Genomic DNA, 19,913 nt, shown 5'->3' with positions numbered 1-19,913 from the left:
ACCGCATAGCTTCAATATTGTTTTTGTGTACTCCGATTGTATAAGCTTGTCATTTTCATTACTCATATATCCTTACAATACTCATACCATTGAACAGCCGAAGCTTCAGTAACATCTGCGAATTTTGCTGCCAATGTTACTGGCGCTTTTATTATACAATTCGCGGTAAATATCATAATTTGCCTTAGTCTCAATCTGGATAGAGCGAAAAAGGTTCCTATTCTAGCAGACATCTTCCTCCAACATATATTACATCGAAGGACACCATCAGGGTAGTCTGCGCAAAGTCTACAAGTCATTTGATTACCGAAATTACCGTTTATCATTACACTTGACACGTACATTGCATCATAAATAGGCGTTTTCGTCAAGGAATACTTTGCATTTTTGATGTAAGTCAGCAAAAAAGACGAAGAACGAAACAGTTCCTTTGTCATGGACTACGATAATGTTGATAATTATTTACTCTTCATTTTGTTGGTTGCCAGGTTCAATATGAAACTAAGAATGAGAGTAGAGTTTATCCTTAGTTAAAATTATTACTTCTGACTGTAACTACGCTTTAAATTAAATCTAAACTATTGATAACGTGATTACTGAAGGTCATTCTTATTAAAAAAGCAACCACTGTACAAATTATTGACTTTCATATTCATTATAAGATAGCAGAATAACTGGTCCAACTGTGTCACAAGACAACCCCTCACATGAAATCCTGAAGGTCAAAGGAGAAGAGGAAGATCAAAGAACACATTACTCCGAGAAATGGAGACAGACATGAGAAGAATGAACAAAAGTTGGATAGAACTAGAAAGGAACGCCTAGAACAGAGTGGGTTGGAGAATGCTGGTCGGCGGCCTATGCTCCATTGGGAGTGACAGATGTAAGTAAGTAAGTAAGAATAACTGGTAGCATCATTTCTAAAATTATCAATATTATTGTGCACCAAGTTTGAAAAGTACGAAGAATGGAAGGTGTAGGAACTTATTCGTCAATAAGGAGGTTAGTCGGAATAGTAATTATAAACCACAGTTGTTTTGGTGTTATCCGGTATGACCGGTGGAAATTTAGTCCAAATAAATTAGTAGAATTCTGTAGCCATTCGATAAATGCTCCCTATGAAATATATTACAAGAGATAATGAAGTGACCTAAGGGCATGTTTTGATCCTTCGAGGATTTCGATTAAACAACTTTATCTTTCATCTGTTAACAACATGATCACAGGTTTCAAATGAGAAAGTAACATGAGACTAAGAAAATCTATCTGGAAATGATACTTTTGATGGAAGTAGAAAATGTAGATAGGATTTATAATCAATTATTTTCAAGAACAGATTATCTATTCAACAGAATTTGCATTAAGCTTACCGGTTGATTTTCTAGATTCTTCAATAACTTGAAACAGTTCGACTAAATTTGGATCATCTCCTTCTGTGAAAAAAATGAATGAAAAAAAGCAATTAAATGTTTCTCCTACATAAATGTGTTGCAAGAATTACACACAGTAGTCATTTCAGTTCGATAAAGTACTCCCCGGTAGTGTATATCTTTGGCCATATCTAGAAGTAAGATACCATCTACACAATAACATCGAAATAGTAAGATCCACAGTTTTCAACTTTGATCAAATCCCGATGTACACTGTCTCAATTTATGCTGAAATTATTCTCTTTATGACATGGAAATTTTGTGAAATATTTGGTAAGATCTTTGATGGTAGTCCATATACCATTAACTGAAGCTGATAGGAGATTGAAGTTTGTTTGAAGATTCTACTGAAATATTCATAAAACTATCTGAATTAACTGCTCTTTATAAAGGATGGATTTCGGCTAGCAGTGGAGTATAGAAAGAATGTTTCTTCTGATTTGGAACTCATCACCTGCACGTATTTACACGTCAGTATTAATGACCCTATTAAGACTCAAACAGTCCTAGAACTTGAAAATATGATAAACAAATCCTTTACTCATCATGAACATAGCATCTAAAATACTTGCCTCAATAATTATCGGGCGCCTAACTAAGACTCGTGAACTGCAAACACGAGAAAATCAGGCTGTCTTCAGACCTGGTCGTGGCTGCATCGACCACATATTCATTATTCGTCAGGTTTTAGAGTGCAGACATGCTTATTGGCGTCCGACAATGATAGTTTTTCTTGACTTGAAAGCAGCATTTGACTCTGTAGACCGAGATGCTCTGTGGCAGAGTCTGTCATTGAAAGGTGTACCTCAGAAGTACATAAAGCTTGTGAGGGTTCTTTACTCGAACACTAGCAGTCGAGTAAGAGCTTATGGCGAACTGTCATCTGATTTTACAACCCCAAGTGGTGTCCATCAAGGCTGCCCACTATCCCCATTTTTGTTTAACTTCATTATAGACCTATTGCTGGAAATAACACTCTCTTCGACTGAACTTTTAGGAATTGATCTCCTACCAGGAGGTTCACTTATCGACTTAGAATAAGCCGTTGACATATAGCAGTTTAGTGAAGACGCTGACAAAATGCAGAGTCTTCTGTTAGAACTGAGTAATAATGCCAGGATGTTTGGGATGCATTTCTCACCCTCTAAATGTAAATTGTTACTACAGGACTAGCCTGCGTCAACACCTGATCTCAAATCAGTTGATGAGGTCATGAATCTTCATCGACTGAGATGACTGGGTCACGTGTTATGTATGCCTGAACACCGATTACCACGACGCGCTATGCTGACTAGTATTGGGGATGGTTGGAAGAGAGTTAGGGGCAGCCAAACCAAGACGTGGCATCAGTCCATAAAGTCACTAACTTCTAGTCTGAGGAGACTACTTGGTTCGTGTCCGCGTGACTATCGTAACCAATGGTTGGAGACTCTAGGTGAAATGGCTGAGAATCGATCACAATGGCGCAGGTGTATACACTCTTTATCTTCCCTTGAACCTTGAGATTAAAATCGCTTCATACCTGTCTTTTTTCCTGTACTATATCATTATATACAACCTTTCTTTCATATATTACCACCACTAAACTAACTACTTCTATGAATCCGGTGTTCATTTTGTTGTACTAACGAGGTATGACAACTTGGATCGATGCATAAATGTGCCTGGTCCTACATTGTAGCTGACTGACTGACATGAACTATCTTACAGTAAGAAAATTATAGTTAACTTCTCTTAATTCGTTTACAAAGTGGTAGTAGATCTCTTCTAAAGTTTTAGATATTATACACATTTTATTAGCCACCTAATACTCATGTTGATCATATTTCTGCATTGGATTGAGGTCGTCAATCGATTGATGTTAGACCATCATTGCAAACCTTAATCAAAAACTTAATCATCTCCTCAACTTCATACTGATGTTTTTATAGTTGAAACCATGAGTCAATTGAAGCTAGACCACAAAGAAAAACCTGGAAGTACTGAACGGCCACTTCGTCTTATTGTGGGACTCCTCAGCAGTGCACATCCACGATCCCGTCTCGCGAGACTCGAACCCAGGACCTACCAGTTTCGCACCAGAACACTTAACCGATAGACCAGTGAGTCGGTTAAATACTGGGTTCGAATCTCGCGAGTGCGGGATCGTGGGCTGGGTAGTCCCACAATAGGACAAAACGGCCGTCCAGTGTTTCCAGGTTTTCGATGTTGTTCTAGCTTCAATTGACTCATGATTTCAACTATGAAAATACTGAAATCTCCACAAAACCCCTTCTGTTCATACTGATACCACTGTATGTTGTTCTTATTGATATTATGATTATGAGTGTTCCATAAAATGTGATTTTCTACTCCATTCAACTACCAGACCACAGTTAGTATGATGGAAATAAGATTCATATCAATTTGTTTCAATATCACAGTACTTCATATCCAAAATCTAACAAAACATACATTTTAGATTCCACCGCTAACCATTATCCAACACTGTTTATAACACTTGTTACTTAACGACAGTATCAAGACAATCTATTCAGGATGTAACTATGCTAATAAAACAGACTAATCATTGATGGTCTTAAATACTAATGAGAAGATTAGAATAATCTTATCTTTTATAACTACAAAGAAAGGAAACGATATCATTTGTTTGTTACTAATGGAGATTAAAAATTTAAAAAAAACACGTTAGAAACTAAAAAAAATTTTTTTATTTTTAGGAAAACTATTTTCTACCTGTTTTTTTATTGATTCATTAAGATAAAAATTTGTCATTGATTAATTGTCATTTTACAAAATACAAAAATATACACTTGAATTCTTATTTCTCCTATCTATACCGTACAATATGTATATATACTGATATACATCTAGTGTTGTTTCTGGATAACGTGCTTAATATGTTAGATAGTTGGAGTAAAACACTTGTAATGTAAGATGAGACTTATATCCCATGGAGATTTATAAATGGTAACTATTGAGAACTAGTTATGGACCAATATGATCCGTATATTTTCTATTGTATAATTGTTAAGTAATTAAACTATTCATATTCGTATCCCTCTTAGTATAAGCTTTATTTTCACCTATAGACTATTATTATACGATTTGTCGTTCTTGAGTTATCCCCAGTTCATTAATTACTGTTCCACAAATTCACAGCCACATTGGGCTAAATCTTGTATAAATGTGATTTTCTATTTTTTTAATGGTATTATGTGGTCTGTTTGTTTGGTATATAAACTCAGTATGTTTGAGAATAATAATTCATATTTCAGAGGCTGTTATTGGTATTCTAGACCTAACTGGCTAGGCTAGGTTAGGCTAGGTAGAAAGCAGGACTGATAAGTACTCTAGACTGCTAATACGGCTTTCGTGTATCATAACTCTGATCGATAGTTCACTCCTCTCTAATTGGCGGGGATCATCACGTAATATATATCAACAGGGCACGCACGTACGCACTCAAATAATCGATATAAAAAGGGACTTCATCAGTAAGATATACCTGAAACATTCAGGCAATTGACAATCTACTGTATTGGAACCTACGTTGATCAGTTTCATAAACGTTGAAGTTGCAATATCAGTGCTATGTCTGACCATTGTAGTATATGAAATGTTTTGTGTGAATCGATTATTGGAAACAATAAAAGTAGGTATATTGCATGACACAAATCTCTGATGTGTCTAGCTATGATAATATTATTACACAGCCTACAGACGTTTAATGTGTATTCAGTGATTTCTCGTACGTTTCTTCTATTTCAAGTAAATAGTTTTAGATCGGAAGGGGTTTTGTGGAGAATTTAGTATTTTCATAGTTGAAATCATGGGTCAATTGAAGCTAGACCACTATGGAAAACCTGGAAGCACTGGATGGCCAACTCGTCCTATTATGAGATTCCCCAGCAGTGCGCATCCACGATCCCGCACTCGCGAGATTCGAACCCAGGACCTATCAGTCTCGAGCCGGAGCCCTTAATTTTATCCAACGGAAATGATCTTAAGGAGACGACTTGTCTAAGGTAGACTCTCAGAGTAAGATTTTTTTATGGTATGGGATTAGTAAATTAACTATGACAACCAATGGTATAGTGACCCTTGATAGTGAACTATTCTAAGAATACAAGTCTTCCTGTTTCAATGAATATTTAACAAAAACGTTATTTTTAGAGATAGTGATTAGCTATAGCATATTGTTGTTTGATTTCAACCACTCAATTTTTTCAATTGAGATACCATTTCAAACCATGGGAAACTGTTGGGTTATTACATTCCAGCTTTTCATACTCTTGAATCCATTAAAGATCAGTTCCAGAATCTTTTGATTTCATAGTAGGCACAATTCATTGAATAAAACAGATGATAACTTTAGTTATCTTATTCATATCTCTCAACTAATTTCATCTTTAACTAGCTGCCTTACTTTCAGTAATCATTCAAAATCTTTTAACACCTATAGGTAGAGATAGATAATAGCTAACAGTGGAATTCAGGAACTGAGTTTCGTTCTATATGGAACTAGCCAGCTAGATGTACATCCATCCTTGAGTTGATGTTTACTCCAGGAGTCGAACCCAGTATCTTTCACTTCAAATACTATCGTGTTAACCACTTAGCTACTGAATAAAGATAGCCACTGAGTTGTACAATATTAGACTGATAAATTACAGTCTTATATATCAATGGGAACATTAAAGTAATCCATACGAAAATATCCACCTAATACCTAGGACTAAATGAGGGTTATAAACTTGTGTAAAGAATAAAGATCACTATTTACAATTGATTGTTACGGTTAACAATCAGATTTATGGTTTGTTCGTCACGAACTTTACCTCAACTATAATGCCAAAACTTTTCGTAATCAAATAGATGAATAAATATCACGCCAAAATCCAAGACTTATTATCCTAAACCTGATTAATTCGTTTATAAATTATTGTCTCATCCTTATATGAAATAATATACCAGTTATAAATACAATGAGAAAAATAAAAGTAATACCTAGTACAGAAAGCAACGATGGATGAGAAGTTTCAAACAAACAATACTAAGTGAATTTTAACTTCATCCCATTACATAGGCAAATGGCTATCAGGACTCAGTAGCTGAATGAATAATGCGATGGCGTTTGAAGCGAAAGGTACTGGATTCAAGTCCCAGAGTGAACATCAACTCTGAGATGCAGGTATATCCAGCTGACGAGTCACAAATGGGAAGAAACTCGCGTCCTGGATTCCACTGCTGGCCATTATTCATCTTTGCTTATAATGCTTGTGAATTAAGGCTATATCAAGGCAATTCGCACGGTATGCACATATGCTAATTAGAGACTTATTTCATTTATTTATTTAAACACAAAGGGGAACCAGATATATATGCACCACACAAATTTCATTTGATTTGTGAGAGGACTGTGATACTACCCAGGTGCTCAAACTGAAGCAGGTGGTTTTCTTAGGGGGCCACACTCTGAGTCTTTGACCTAAAGATCTGATCCACAAGGCAATGGAGCATCGTGAAAAGATGCAGTCCCATAGTAGACGGTGATCAGCAAAAGGTTCACGCGCCATTAGTTCTTTCAGGATACTGGAGTCCATGTGCGCTAATGGTTTGGAATCAGGGTTTTTCAACTCCCTTAAGTGAACTTTTCGTGTTCACCACCAACGCGGTTAAAGAGCCGGACATTCTCTTTTCGTCCTCTCAATTTCGTAAACAACAATAATGCCACGAGAAGGCAGTTAGTAGGACTCCCCTGACAGAGGCTATATACGCGTGGCCATGTGAGAGCATTTCGAGAGAGAGAGAGCGGAATCTCCCCACTCTCAGCCGTATCAGGTCATTTGAGGTCTGATCAATCGCATTCCTAACACATCAATGAGAAGATTCAAACAATATCAAGTGAATTCAATGTACTACATCTTTTCTGAAAATCAGTCCATCGTCTCTAATTTCATTGTTCATGCATTTTCATACCAGTAGCTTTTTGGTTCTATTCTTTCCTTATAGATCTTCTACTGAAATACATTCAATACTCGACCATCATATATACTACTTATATGGATATAAGTAACCCACACCACAATACCAATTATAAATACAATAAGAAAAATAAAGGTAATATCTATTCAAGATACTTACCTGTTATTTGTAAATCCGTATTACTACGAAATAATCTACCTTTAACTTGTTTATTATTATTATTATTATTAGTAGTAGTAGTCGTCATTTGTTTATCTAATTCTATAATACCCATTGCAGATGAATCAAATAATAATGAATCCATTTCATATGTTGATTGTATATCATCATGTTTCAACTTATGTTGGTGCTGTTGTTGTTGTTGTCCTGATTGTAATAAACGACCATAGACTTTATTATTCTGATTATTTTGATTCTGATTCTGATTATTGATTAAACATGATGTTGATGAGGATAATTGATTGATTGAATCAATATCATTTAATTGATTTTTGATTGTATTGATTGTTGTAATGATTGATGAATTATTATTATGATTATGATTAGTATTGGAATGATTAAAACTACGTTTACGAACATCTTCAATTTCTAATAAAATTTCTTCATGTTTTAATAATTGTAATGCACAACGTTTTTCTAATTCTTTAATTTTTGACTAAAGAAAAACAAAAACAAAAAAAGAAAAACAGGGGAGGGGGAGAAGAATTGAATGAGAGAGAAAAAAACGAAGATAATGGTTTTTTTTGGGGGGGGGGAATAAATTTTATGTTGTCATGTCGACTAAATGTATCGTAATCGGTCATAATAGTTATTATTTATTATTTATTATTATTATTATTATTATCAGAAGGGGTTTTGTGGAGATTTAGTATTTTTATAGTTGAAACGATGAGTCAATTAAAGCTAGACCATCATGGAAAACCCGGAAGCACTGCTTGACGGCCAACTCTTCCGATTATGGGACTCCTCAGCAGTGCGCATCCAGTATCCCGCACTCGCGAGATTCGAACCCAGGACTTACCAGTCTCGCGCCAGAGCACTTAATCGATAGACCACTGAGCCGGCATCCAATTTTTTTATTGTTAGAGCCCTATATTCACTACAATATTTTCAGCATAATATAGAATCCTCAGCACAAAGTATTTAAGCAAGTTTCCGTTTCTTGTTTCTTAATTGATATTGGTGATAAGTATTAAGTGGTTGCCAGTTGGATGTTACCAGTTCAGGACTCGACTTTTGATTAATGTATATTGTTTACGATGCATATTGACGGCTATCATGGAATCCACTCTGATTGGGTTCTTTCGCAACTTGTTTAGTGGAAGGTTGTAAACTTTGTACAAACGCACCTGAGTAAGTTATGCGATTAATAAGCTGTTATGTCGATTGTCTGAGTGTGTGCTCTGTTAATATATGACGTTTTAAGACCGCCAATCAAAGAGGAGTGAAATATCGATCAGAGTTATGATACACCAAAAACAATACGAGCAATCTAGAGTACTTATCAGTCCTGCTATCTGTCTAGTCTAGCTCAGTCAGTTAAATCGAAAACACAAATAACAGCCTCTGCAATATGAATCATTATTCTCAAACATACTGAGTTTATATACCAAACAAACTGATCACATAATACCATAAAATAGAAAATAACATTTATACAAGATTTAGCCCAATGTGGCTGTGAATTTGTGGAACAGTAATTAATGGACTAGGGATAACTCAGGAATGGTAAATCGTATAATAAAAGTCTATAGGTGAAAATAAAGCTTATAATAAGAGGGACACGAATATGAATAGTTTGGTTACTTAACAATTTTACAATATTAATTATCAGAAGGGGTTTTGTGGAGATTTAGTATTTTTCATAGTAGAAAGCATGAGTCAATTGAAGCTAGACCACCGAGGAAAACCTGGAAACACTGGACGACCGTTTCGTCCTATTATGGGACTCCTCAGCAGTGCGCATCCACGAACCCGCTCTCGCGAGATTCGAACCCAGGACCTACCAGTCTCGAGCCGAAGCCTTTAACTGATAAACCACTGAGCTGGCACCCAACGGTGTTAATGTCTAACTTCAACTGATCCACGAAGTTGAGCAACCATTCACCAATTGTCTTCAATGAGTTCCTATCTCACAACAGACGTGGTTTTGAACTCCACTGGTCACTGCTTCTCACTATAAAAAATTATACAATAGGAAATATACATATCATATTGGTCCATAAATAGTCCTCAGAAATTACCATTCATCAATCTCCTCGGGATATAACATAAGCATAATGATATGTTAAAACAAACAAGAAAATATATAACTTGTTGAAATATCTAGATAGCAGGACCAGGTAGCCCAGATATTCAAGCAGGCCGCCTATGTGTTTCGTTTATTTAGTCTCCTAATTGTAGATATTTTGAAATAGTTTCTATTATAAAATTAATTAACAACAAATCTAGATCGTAATCATATTTCAGACATGCATAAAAGACCAGATCATATCATACCATTAAATAAAAATAGCAATTATACATTATCAAGTCAAAATTTGACTGTATGTAAATGTGACTCAATTATAAAACCATCAACAGTACTCCATACACTAGTCCTGGAAGGTATTATTCCCCATAGACTTTGTCAGGACATAACAGTAAATAATAAACATTGTTTGTTAACGAAATAAGCAGTGAATATTGTAGGTACTTTTGTCCGGAGTTAAACAGTTAACCAAAATTTGTCAGTAACACGGTTATTTATCGATATTATTGAATACGAATAGTTCTGTATTATTTATTGATGGCTGTCGGATTTTAAATTGATTATTCAGTAAAAATTGATGGTAAAAACGTTTGGGTTAGATTAACGCAAATTTAAATAATTCAAGAAAATAAATCAGATATTCAGTCATGTAATTCTTTAAACTATGCTTTGATGTAACCCTATTCTCCTTTGAAGGAACTTTATTCAAACAAACAAACAAGTGGCCCTGATATATTGTGTCCTGAACTGTCGCTAACTTATTCACATATGTAAGGATGACTTGTTGGTAAACTTTAGAAACCCTTAAGAAGCCCAGAAAAAGCAGAAGACATTCCATTCAATCACTGCTAGAGAAACATTCTAGAATGCCGACGTGTAGCTTCCCTATTGGATGGATAAGAATGACCCCCTATGTGCCTATTGGTTGTCCGAAATGATTTACTCTCAGTCAAAAACTATAAATACATGAGATTTCTGTAGTATATTTTGACACTGTTTTTGGGAATAACATTCCTACTTACTAATCTTCTGTTAGATCATTCAAGTAGTCTAGTAGTATGCGACATAGCAAGAATCAAAACTCTAGGTATAGCAATATCATATATTAGGTCTCTTGTTTTTTTTCAATTGCCATCAGACTACACATTTGATTCAGATATGTAAACTGTATATTTGTCATTATTAAAAAGACTTTTCTTAAAATATTCTCTTTACTGATGAATTCCTTCACAGATCATATCAAACTCACTTTTAAAAATGTCATAAATTCAATGAACTATCAATTTTGAACTGGTCAAAAGAAAATTTTTGATGGAATCTAAGATCTCACCATTTATCGAAAATTTACTTATTCAAATAGTTACACAGTGTAAAGGAAGGCCTAACAATCCACCCAATCTCGACCAATTTCCACTGGAATTAAACTGAAAGATGATAGTAAAGGGGTTGAGGGTATCTTGGATATCAAACTTTTTATCATGTATATATATCGCCTATACAAAGACGGTCTATTAATTGCTATTTAAGGCTGCTACTTTCAACTCTGGTTACAAAGATATTAGTTAACAATAAGGAAACAGTATTAAACTCATTGGTACACCATCTACTTATCTGTATATATCATCATTGAATTGACTTGTATTGTAGTGAATGAAAACAGAAGTGGGGACAACTAGATGTCTCAGGCTTCATTGTTCCTACGTTTTCACACCAATCACTCTTCTTTCTTATTCTCTTCTATTTGGTTTTCTTAACCTTTTGTCATCAGGTATTCTACTTTCGATTGATGTTATATACTACTTACATTTGTCCACATCAGTAGCATATACCACAGGACATTAAAGGTGTAAATGTTAACGTCTAATGAATTTAGTATCTTATTCGAAACGTTAATATTACTTATCATATTAATTGGAATTGATTAGATGTTATTATGAAATTACTGTTTTTCTAATCTCCTTAGTTACTTTTCTTTTTTATTTAGTTATTTCTGTTTTATTGTATATTTAGCTTGGAAAAAGATTTCTAACATCAAGTAATTAATCTTCTATTCCATGGATACAATTTCATCAATCTAATATTATTATTCTCATTTCTTTAATTGAATAGGGATATATCCCGAAGAGGACTATGAATGGACTAATATGATCCGTATATTTCCTATTGTATAATTGTTAAATAACTAAACTATTCATATTCATATTCCTCTTATTATAAGCTTTATATTGATCTATAGATTATTAATATACGATTTACCTTTCTTGAGTTATCTCTAGTCCATTAATTACTGCCTCCCATATTCACAGCTACGTTTGGCTGAATCTTATACAAATGTTGTTTCCTATTTTATGGTATAATGTGGTCAGTTTGATCGGCTATCTGGGCTCATTAGTTAAGTAGATAACGCGATAATATTTTAAGCGAACGGTTCTAGGTTCGAGTCCCAGAGTGTACAACAACTCTGAAATGCAAGTACATCTAGCTGATGAACCGCAAGTATGACGATATGCCCTTCTTGTATTCCACCTGTTAGTCATCATCCTACTCTAGTTATAATGCTTATTACTTAAGGCAATATCGAGGAAATCCACACAGAATGTACATATTCCAATAAGAGACTGATCAATTACAATCCTAAATATCAATGGGGAAGATTTAAACAATTAGTACAAACATGATTTGTTATAAGTTTAAATACATGACTTAGATGGAATATGTAGATTGAATTTTTACAATAGTCTTGTCCAAATTCCCCTTAATTATCTATAAGATGAATAATTTACAATTTTATTTATGAGATGTTAACCAGAATTTTCAATACAAATCTCAAGACAGTTCTATTGTATGGGGTGGAGACGTGGAGAACTACGAAAGCCATCCTCCAGAAGATATAGGCGTTTATTAACAGTTGTCTACACAAGATACTTCGGATCCGTTGGCCGGACACTATCAGCAACAAGTTACTGTGGGAAAGAACAAACCACATTCCAGTGGAGGAAGAAATCAGGACGAAACACTGCAAGTGGATAGAACACACTTTAAGGAAATCACCCAACTGTGTCACAAGACAAGCCCTCGCTTGAAATCCTAAAGGCCAAAGGAGAAGATGAGGACCAAAGAACATATTACTCTGAGAAATGGAGATAGACATGAGAAGAGTGAACAAAAGTTGGATAGAACTAGAAAGGAAGGCCCAGGACAGAGTGGGTTGGAGAATGCTGATAGGCGGCCTATGCTCCATTGGGAGTAACAGGCGTAAGTAAGTAAGTAAGTAAGTTATTTATGAGAATTTTAGTATCTAAGCAATGAACAAGAAAAAAGCATCGTTTCATCTTTATTTAGTTTTAATCCACCCTACAGGATTTATGAAGGATATAAATTATATACTAAGTAAACTAGTGAAGATTGTTAACAGATCAACAGGGAATATTATGCTCAAGTGGATGTGAACGGCTGCTTAAAAAAACCATCGTGGATTGGTTGAAGTTTGACATTAACACCGCTGGATGCCGACCAGATCAGCGATCTATCGGTTAAGTGCTCGCGCGCGAGACTGATAGGTCCTGGTTTCCGATCTCGCGAGTGTGGGATCGTGAATGAGCACTGCTGAGGAATCCCACAATAGGACGAAGCGGCCGTCCAAAGCTTTCAGGTTTTCCACGGTGGCCTAGCTTCAAATGACTCATGATTTCAACTATCAAGTGGATGTGTTTGATTATGTATGCTATGAGTTAGATAGTTTCTATGTTTTATTAATATCTAGTTTATAAAAAGGCAAACTTTTCGGTTGTTTTTCTTATCATTTTATCATTTCGTTCTGATGACCTTGTTTATGATTATGTGTTGTTTATTTGTTCTTATATTTATGTGTTTGATTGTTTTTCTTGATCAACTACAGAGCATATGATTGGTCAACAATATCGTTCAATATTATGTACAGATCGGATCTATATTGATAAGTGTATTGATTATTATTTGATCTGAATCTCATACTTTAAAAATAGTTCCCTTGGCATTCTTAAATTTTTCTTGATCCAAAATTTCAACGCTTTCTAATCAATGTTATTAATCAGATGGTTTAGTATCAAGTCGTCTCATTAGATAATATATACTAGTGGATAGATAGATGAAAGTTTTCATTGTGTCTAATGTAATGTTTCTTATATTTGGAGCAAACAATTCTATAGACAATGTTGAACTTATAAGCGAAGATGGATAGTGGCTAACAATGAAATCCAGTTTAACGCGCGTTTCGTCCCATTTGGGACTCGTCAGTTGGATGTACCTACATCTGTGAATTGATGTTCACTATGAGGCTCGAAACCAGTACCTTTCACTTCAAACGTCATCGCGTTATCCACTCAGCTACTGAGTCCTGATAGCAACTTGCTTGTGCAATAGAGTGAAGTTTAAATTCACTTAGTATTGTTTGGTTGAATCTTCCCGTTGACATTTAGGACGGCAATAGGTCAGTCTCTTACGGTACTGTGTTCGAGTCCCAGAGTGAACATCAACTCTGGGATGCAGGTACATCCAGTTGACTTGTCCCAAATAGGATGAAACGCGCGTCCTGGATTCCACTGCTAGCTACTAACCATCTTTGCTTATTATGCTTGTGAATTAAGACTACATCGAGGCAATACGCACAGTATGCACATGTGCCAATAAGAGACTGACCAGTTGCAGTCCTAAAACATCAATGTGAAGATTCAATCAAACAATATGAAGTGAATGTTGAACTTTCCTTTCTTTGTTATCTTATTCTACATAAAAAGGGGAATAAAATGATTATATAATCATTTGAATAATATAGATTTCAAATGACTTCAAGATCATTGTTTTAATTTATAAGACCATTAAACTTTCTTAATGGAATTGTCTAACTCATAAAAACAAAGCAATGTGATTTCTTCAAAGAAATAAAGGCACCATATTTAACTTACACGAATTTGTTTTACAGTATCTTTCGACTTGGAATCTTCAGTCTCCTAAAATTGAAAAATACAATGAGAGAAAAATTAATAATAATAATAATACATTCATATTATTCCAAAGTATTTTATTATAGATTTAAAAGTTATAAGTGTAAAGATGGCTCGTCCGCAAACTCAAGGAAGCCTCAAGAAGCCCAGAAAGAGCAGAAGACATTCCATCTAATCACCGCTACTGGAATATTCAAGAACGTCAATGTGTAGCTTCCCTATTGGATGAATAAGAAGGACTACCTATGTGCCTATTAGCTGTCCGAAATGATGATTTACTTTCAGCCAAAAAAAATATAAATACATGAGATTCTTTTACTATATTAGACACTGATTTTGGGAATAACATTCCTACTTACTAGTCTTCCGTCTTCTCATTTGCGACTTGGAAGGGTTCTAGCATTCGACTGCTCAAGTTATACGCGACATACTAAGAATCTAAGTTCAAGATATAACAATAATATTATGTATTAAAGATAATATGTAACAATGAAAACATTCTAATGTTGTCTTCATGTTATATTTTGTACCCGCACATTAGAGAGCAGTGATTAATTGGTCGGACTAGTGACACACGAAACGCATACGAGCAGTCTAGAATACTTGTCGGTCCTGCTATCTGCCTAGCCTAGCATAGCCAGTTAAGTCCAAAACACCAATCTCAGCCTCTGCGGTATGAATCATTACATTTCAAACATACTGAGTTTATATACCAATCAAACTGACCACATCGTACCATAAAATAGAAAATAATATTTGTACAAGATTCAGTCAAATGTGGCTATAAGTGTATGGAACAGTAATTAATGGACTACGGATAACTCAAGAACGGTAAATCGTATAGTAGTAGTCTATAGGTCAAATTAAAGCTTATAATAAGAGGAACATGAATATGAATAGTTTAGCTGTTTAGCAATCATACACTAGGAAGTATACGTATCATCATATTGGTCGATAACTAGTCCTCATACTTTTCCATTCATAACTCTCTTCAGGATATAACACTTCATTAGAATATTTCAGTTGCGTAATGAATCAGCTTAATTGTTTTTTTTGTTTTGTTTCCCCATTTTTCAAGGATCAAATTTAATTAAACATCTTTTGACTAACAATCAACATATAGCAATCTGACCAATTAAGCATTTGTATTTTTCGAATATAGTTCACATTAGAGAGTATATAATTTAAAAGATCAATTTGTTGGGTATCATTTTCAGTGAATGTAAAGTACAACATTCAAATTCCATGCATTTGATTGGTACTTGGTGGTTAAACAAGCTGATAGTTCATTGAATCTTTATCCATTTTAGTTTCATACATATATATATATATATACAAAATAATATGTTCAGAAGGGGTTTTTTGTGGAGATTTTTAGAACTATTATAGTTGAAATCATTAGTCAATTGAAGCTAGACCACCATGGTAAACCTGAAAGCACTGCTTTAAGGTCGTTTTGTCTTAGTATGGGATTCCTCAGTAGTACGTATCTATGAAGTTAGGCACTAACACCACTGGATGCCAGCTCAGTGGTCTAGAGGTTAAGCGTTTGCGCGCGAGATCGATAGTTCCTGAGTTCGAACGCGCACTGCTGAAGAGTCTAATACTGGAGCGAAATGGCCTTAAAACAGTGCTTTCAGGCTTTTTATGGTGATATAGCTTTAATTGACTAATGATTTTAACTAACTTATTATTGTTATGCTGCCAGTATTTGCTCTAATACAAAGCATCTATTAAATAGTTGAAGAATACCTTAAATACTAAGGAATACAACAGTATGGCTTTAGGAATATGTTATAAATTGTCTCATAATAATAAATTATATCTTGTTGGGATTATATTATCCGAAATGGATTATTGAATTTACTGAACGTTCACTGTCTTTTTGGACGATGTTATTCACTCTACTAGAATTAAAAGTTCGGTTTCTGAGAGAGAAAAAAAGGACTAAATTGATCCTTTCAGTTGACCTTACTTATTGTTCATTGTATTCTGGGTTTTATTATATCAGATGTGTCCTTACATTCTCATTAGTTATTCAGTTCATTTGCCCTTTGATCATATGATGGGTTAACATTATTGAATGTCAATATGTTAAATGACTGAATTTTGACCACCCATGAAGTTATCGAAACCGATTGACTTAGCATGAATTTATTGGAGTTAAAAGCATTCAATTTCACTTGAAGTTGGTGCCAACGATTATCATGAAGATTACAATCACAGTTCCAAGATTAAATCATTCAGCTTAGAGAATCATCCAATTAACTTATCAATCCTTCTTTATTACTGTTATATCTAGAGGTTTGATTCTTACTATGCCGCGTACTACTAGACTACTTAAACGATCGAACCCGCAACGTCGCAACAGAGAAGACAGAAGACTAGTAAGTAGGAATTTTACTCCCCAAAACAGTGTCAAAATATAGCACAGAAATCTCATGTATTTATAGTTTTTGGTTGAAAGTAAATCATCATGTCGGACAACCAATAGGCACATAGGGGGTCCCACTTATTCGTCCAATAAGGAAGCTACACGTCGACATTCTAGAATGTTCCCCTAGCAGTGATTGAATAAAATGTCTTCTGCTTTTTCTGGGCTTCTTAAGGGTTCATAAAGTTTACCAACGAGTCATCCTTACAATTACTTCACTAAATAAATTAAAATATTTGTAAATTTTTGTTTCATATCTGACTTACATGTAGTTGACAATTGTCTAATTGTGTTTTTCCAGCACCAACACCACCACTACCACTATCACCATCACCACCATCATTATCATCATCATCATCATCATCATCATCGTCATCTCCACCAATAAGATCTACATCATTTACAGATCTTCGTAATAATTTATCAAGTTGAGATTTTAATGTAGCACGTTCAAGAAGTAATTTTTGTCTTAATTGAATAACATCATGTAATTTCTATATATACAATATTCAAAGAGACAAAACACTAAATAAGTTAAATTTAGGATTCAATCAGTTTACTTGTAGTTAAACTGTTAATTATAAGCATCATATTATTATTCAATTGCTGTTGTTTAGTTGAATTTCCTCATTGACGTTTAGGACTGCAATTGATCAGTCTATTATTGGTCATATCTGCATATTGTGCGTATTGTCTCGATATAGCCTTAATTCACAAGTGTTATAAGTAAAGATGGATAGTGGCTAGTAGTGAAATCCAGGAAGCGCGTTTCGTCCTATTTTGGACTTGTCAGCTGGATGCACCTGAATCTCGTTTCATCCTGCTATATGGCAGTGAAACATGGCCGGTAAGAGTAGAGAATATTCGTAGACTGCTAGTATTCGGTCATAAATGTCTTCGAAGCATTGCTCGTATATCCTGGGACCACCGAGTAAGTAATGCAGTTGTTAGGAAACGGATGGCAAATCGTGTTACGTATGCTCATCCACCGACTGCCCCGACGTGTGATGTTTTATGGCATAAGAGTAGGTTGGAAGAAGGCTAAGGGCGGCCAGACGAAAACGTGACACAAATCCATGAAGTCAATGACAAGTAGACTGAACCGTATCGGTAGGTGTAGACTAACTGGTTGGGATCAGCGAGATGATAACAACCAATGGTTAGAGACCTTGAATGGCATGGCTCAGGATCGTTTGCAATGGCGAAGGTGCATCCACTCTTTGTGTTCTGCCAAATTCTAATATTCTGAATTCTTCATGTCTCTATCTTTTTATCTTTCCAGATTTATTTCACTGGATTATACTTCTTGAATAACATCTTCAAACCCTAATCTTTCCGATTGCTGCTTATACTCTTACTACTTCTACCACTATGGGATTTGAATCGACAACTTCATCTCTATGATAATGTGGTATGGCAACTCGAATTGATGTATGTACGTACGAATTTCTACGTTGTGAATGACTAAATTACTGTTTGAGTCTAAGCATATATTATATGAAAATAGTTCATCATTTTTCATCAGATAATTCTCAATTTTAGGATTTGAGAATAAATTCAGAGTTAGCTACAAAGTAACTAGAAACTTATATTGTTTTATTTTTTGCTAGATAGTATAAAAATGCTTGAGCAATACAGATGTACAAGACTTGAACCTGAACGTGTGGTATTTGCTACTGATGTCGACTGATATAAGCAATATGTATCATCAATCGAAAGTGAAATAATTGGCAGCAGAAAGTTAAGTAGATCGAATAGAAGAGAACAAGAACAGTTAATGACTGCTATGGAAATGAAGGAACCGCCAAGTCTGAAACGATTAATTGACATTTTATAAATGAATTATTTACTGTATGGTTCTCAGATTTTACTAAATTGTTCTGTGATGTTGTATTAATATACACTAGTGTTCACGCTTATTGCATAACGACATGATTACTGTGCAACTTATTTTACAATCAGTTCATGATGTTAATCAAAAACACAATGATCTCCACAACCCCCCCATACTAATGTTTTCAGAAGGGATTTTGTGGAGATTTCAGTATTTTTCATAGTTGAAATCATGAGTCAATTGAAGCTAGATCACCATCGAAAACCTGGGAGCAGTGAACGGCCGTTTCATCGTATTGTGCGACTCCTCAGGAGTGCGCATCCACGACCTCACTTCGCGAGATTCGAACCCAGGACCTACCAGTCTCGCGCCAGAGCACTTAACCGACAGACCGATAGGTTTGCCATGGTGGTCTAACTTCAATTGAATCATGATTTCAACTAATGTTTTCATTTAGTTTGAAATAATGGTTCAAATATTCTGCACCTCCCTTAGTATCATAGTTTTATTGTTCACCGTTATTACCTAATTACCTTAAACTAAATTAGGAACTTCATAATGTCATGATAATACCTGTTCTTGAATGATACTTGTATTTTCTATGAATAACAACCAAAAAATGATGGTCAAAACATTATGTAATCATATGAGATCAAATTACTTGTAGAGTTTTTTCCATTTGACATTCATAGGACATATTTCCAGGATTTCTTTGATCGACCATATCTGTTAGGTTGTTCAAAGAACGATCAATTTTCGATTGACGAGCATATTTCTAGAGAAAAAGAAATGTATATAATGGATCAAATGAATATTTATGATGTGTAAAAGGTATATATTCTTAGGTAGTAGATTGAGATAGATTGAAGAATATTATGGAAACATCTTCAATACAATGCTGTACATCATACGAAATTTATATGATGGACTTTACTGGAATGTCGTACATGGAGGACAGCTGACAGAAGCATTCGAACTGAGAACCAGAGTTAGA

At 34.8% G+C, this 19,913-nt stretch overlaps 1 protein-coding gene across 1 annotated transcript in view; it reads right to left on the bottom strand.

The window, feature by feature from the left end:
- Nucleotides 1–19,643, bottom strand: part of Smp_176510 (hypothetical protein) — a gene marked incomplete at both ends in the record, with an annotated part of 63,596 nt that extends 43,953 nt beyond the window's left edge. The window contains 4 exons of the mRNA XM_018791224.1: nucleotides 1,371–1,433; nucleotides 7,578–8,073; nucleotides 14,613–14,657; nucleotides 19,581–19,643. Of these exons, the coding sequence (XP_018645561.1) occupies nucleotides 1,371–1,433; nucleotides 7,578–8,073; nucleotides 14,613–14,657; nucleotides 19,581–19,643 (667 nt within the window). The remainder of the gene's footprint in view (nucleotides 1–1,370; nucleotides 1,434–7,577; nucleotides 8,074–14,612; nucleotides 14,658–19,580) is intronic.
- Between the last annotated feature and the right edge of the window lie 270 nt (nucleotides 19,644–19,913).

The sequence above is a fragment of the Schistosoma mansoni genome (genome assembly GCF_000237925.1).
Source record: "Schistosoma mansoni, WGS project CABG00000000 data, chromosome 3 unplaced supercontig 0141, strain Puerto Rico, whole genome shotgun sequence".
In the NCBI taxonomy this organism is placed as follows: domain Eukaryota; kingdom Metazoa; phylum Platyhelminthes; class Trematoda; order Strigeidida; family Schistosomatidae; genus Schistosoma; species Schistosoma mansoni.
This window is presented reverse-complemented; position numbering and strand designations above follow the sequence as displayed.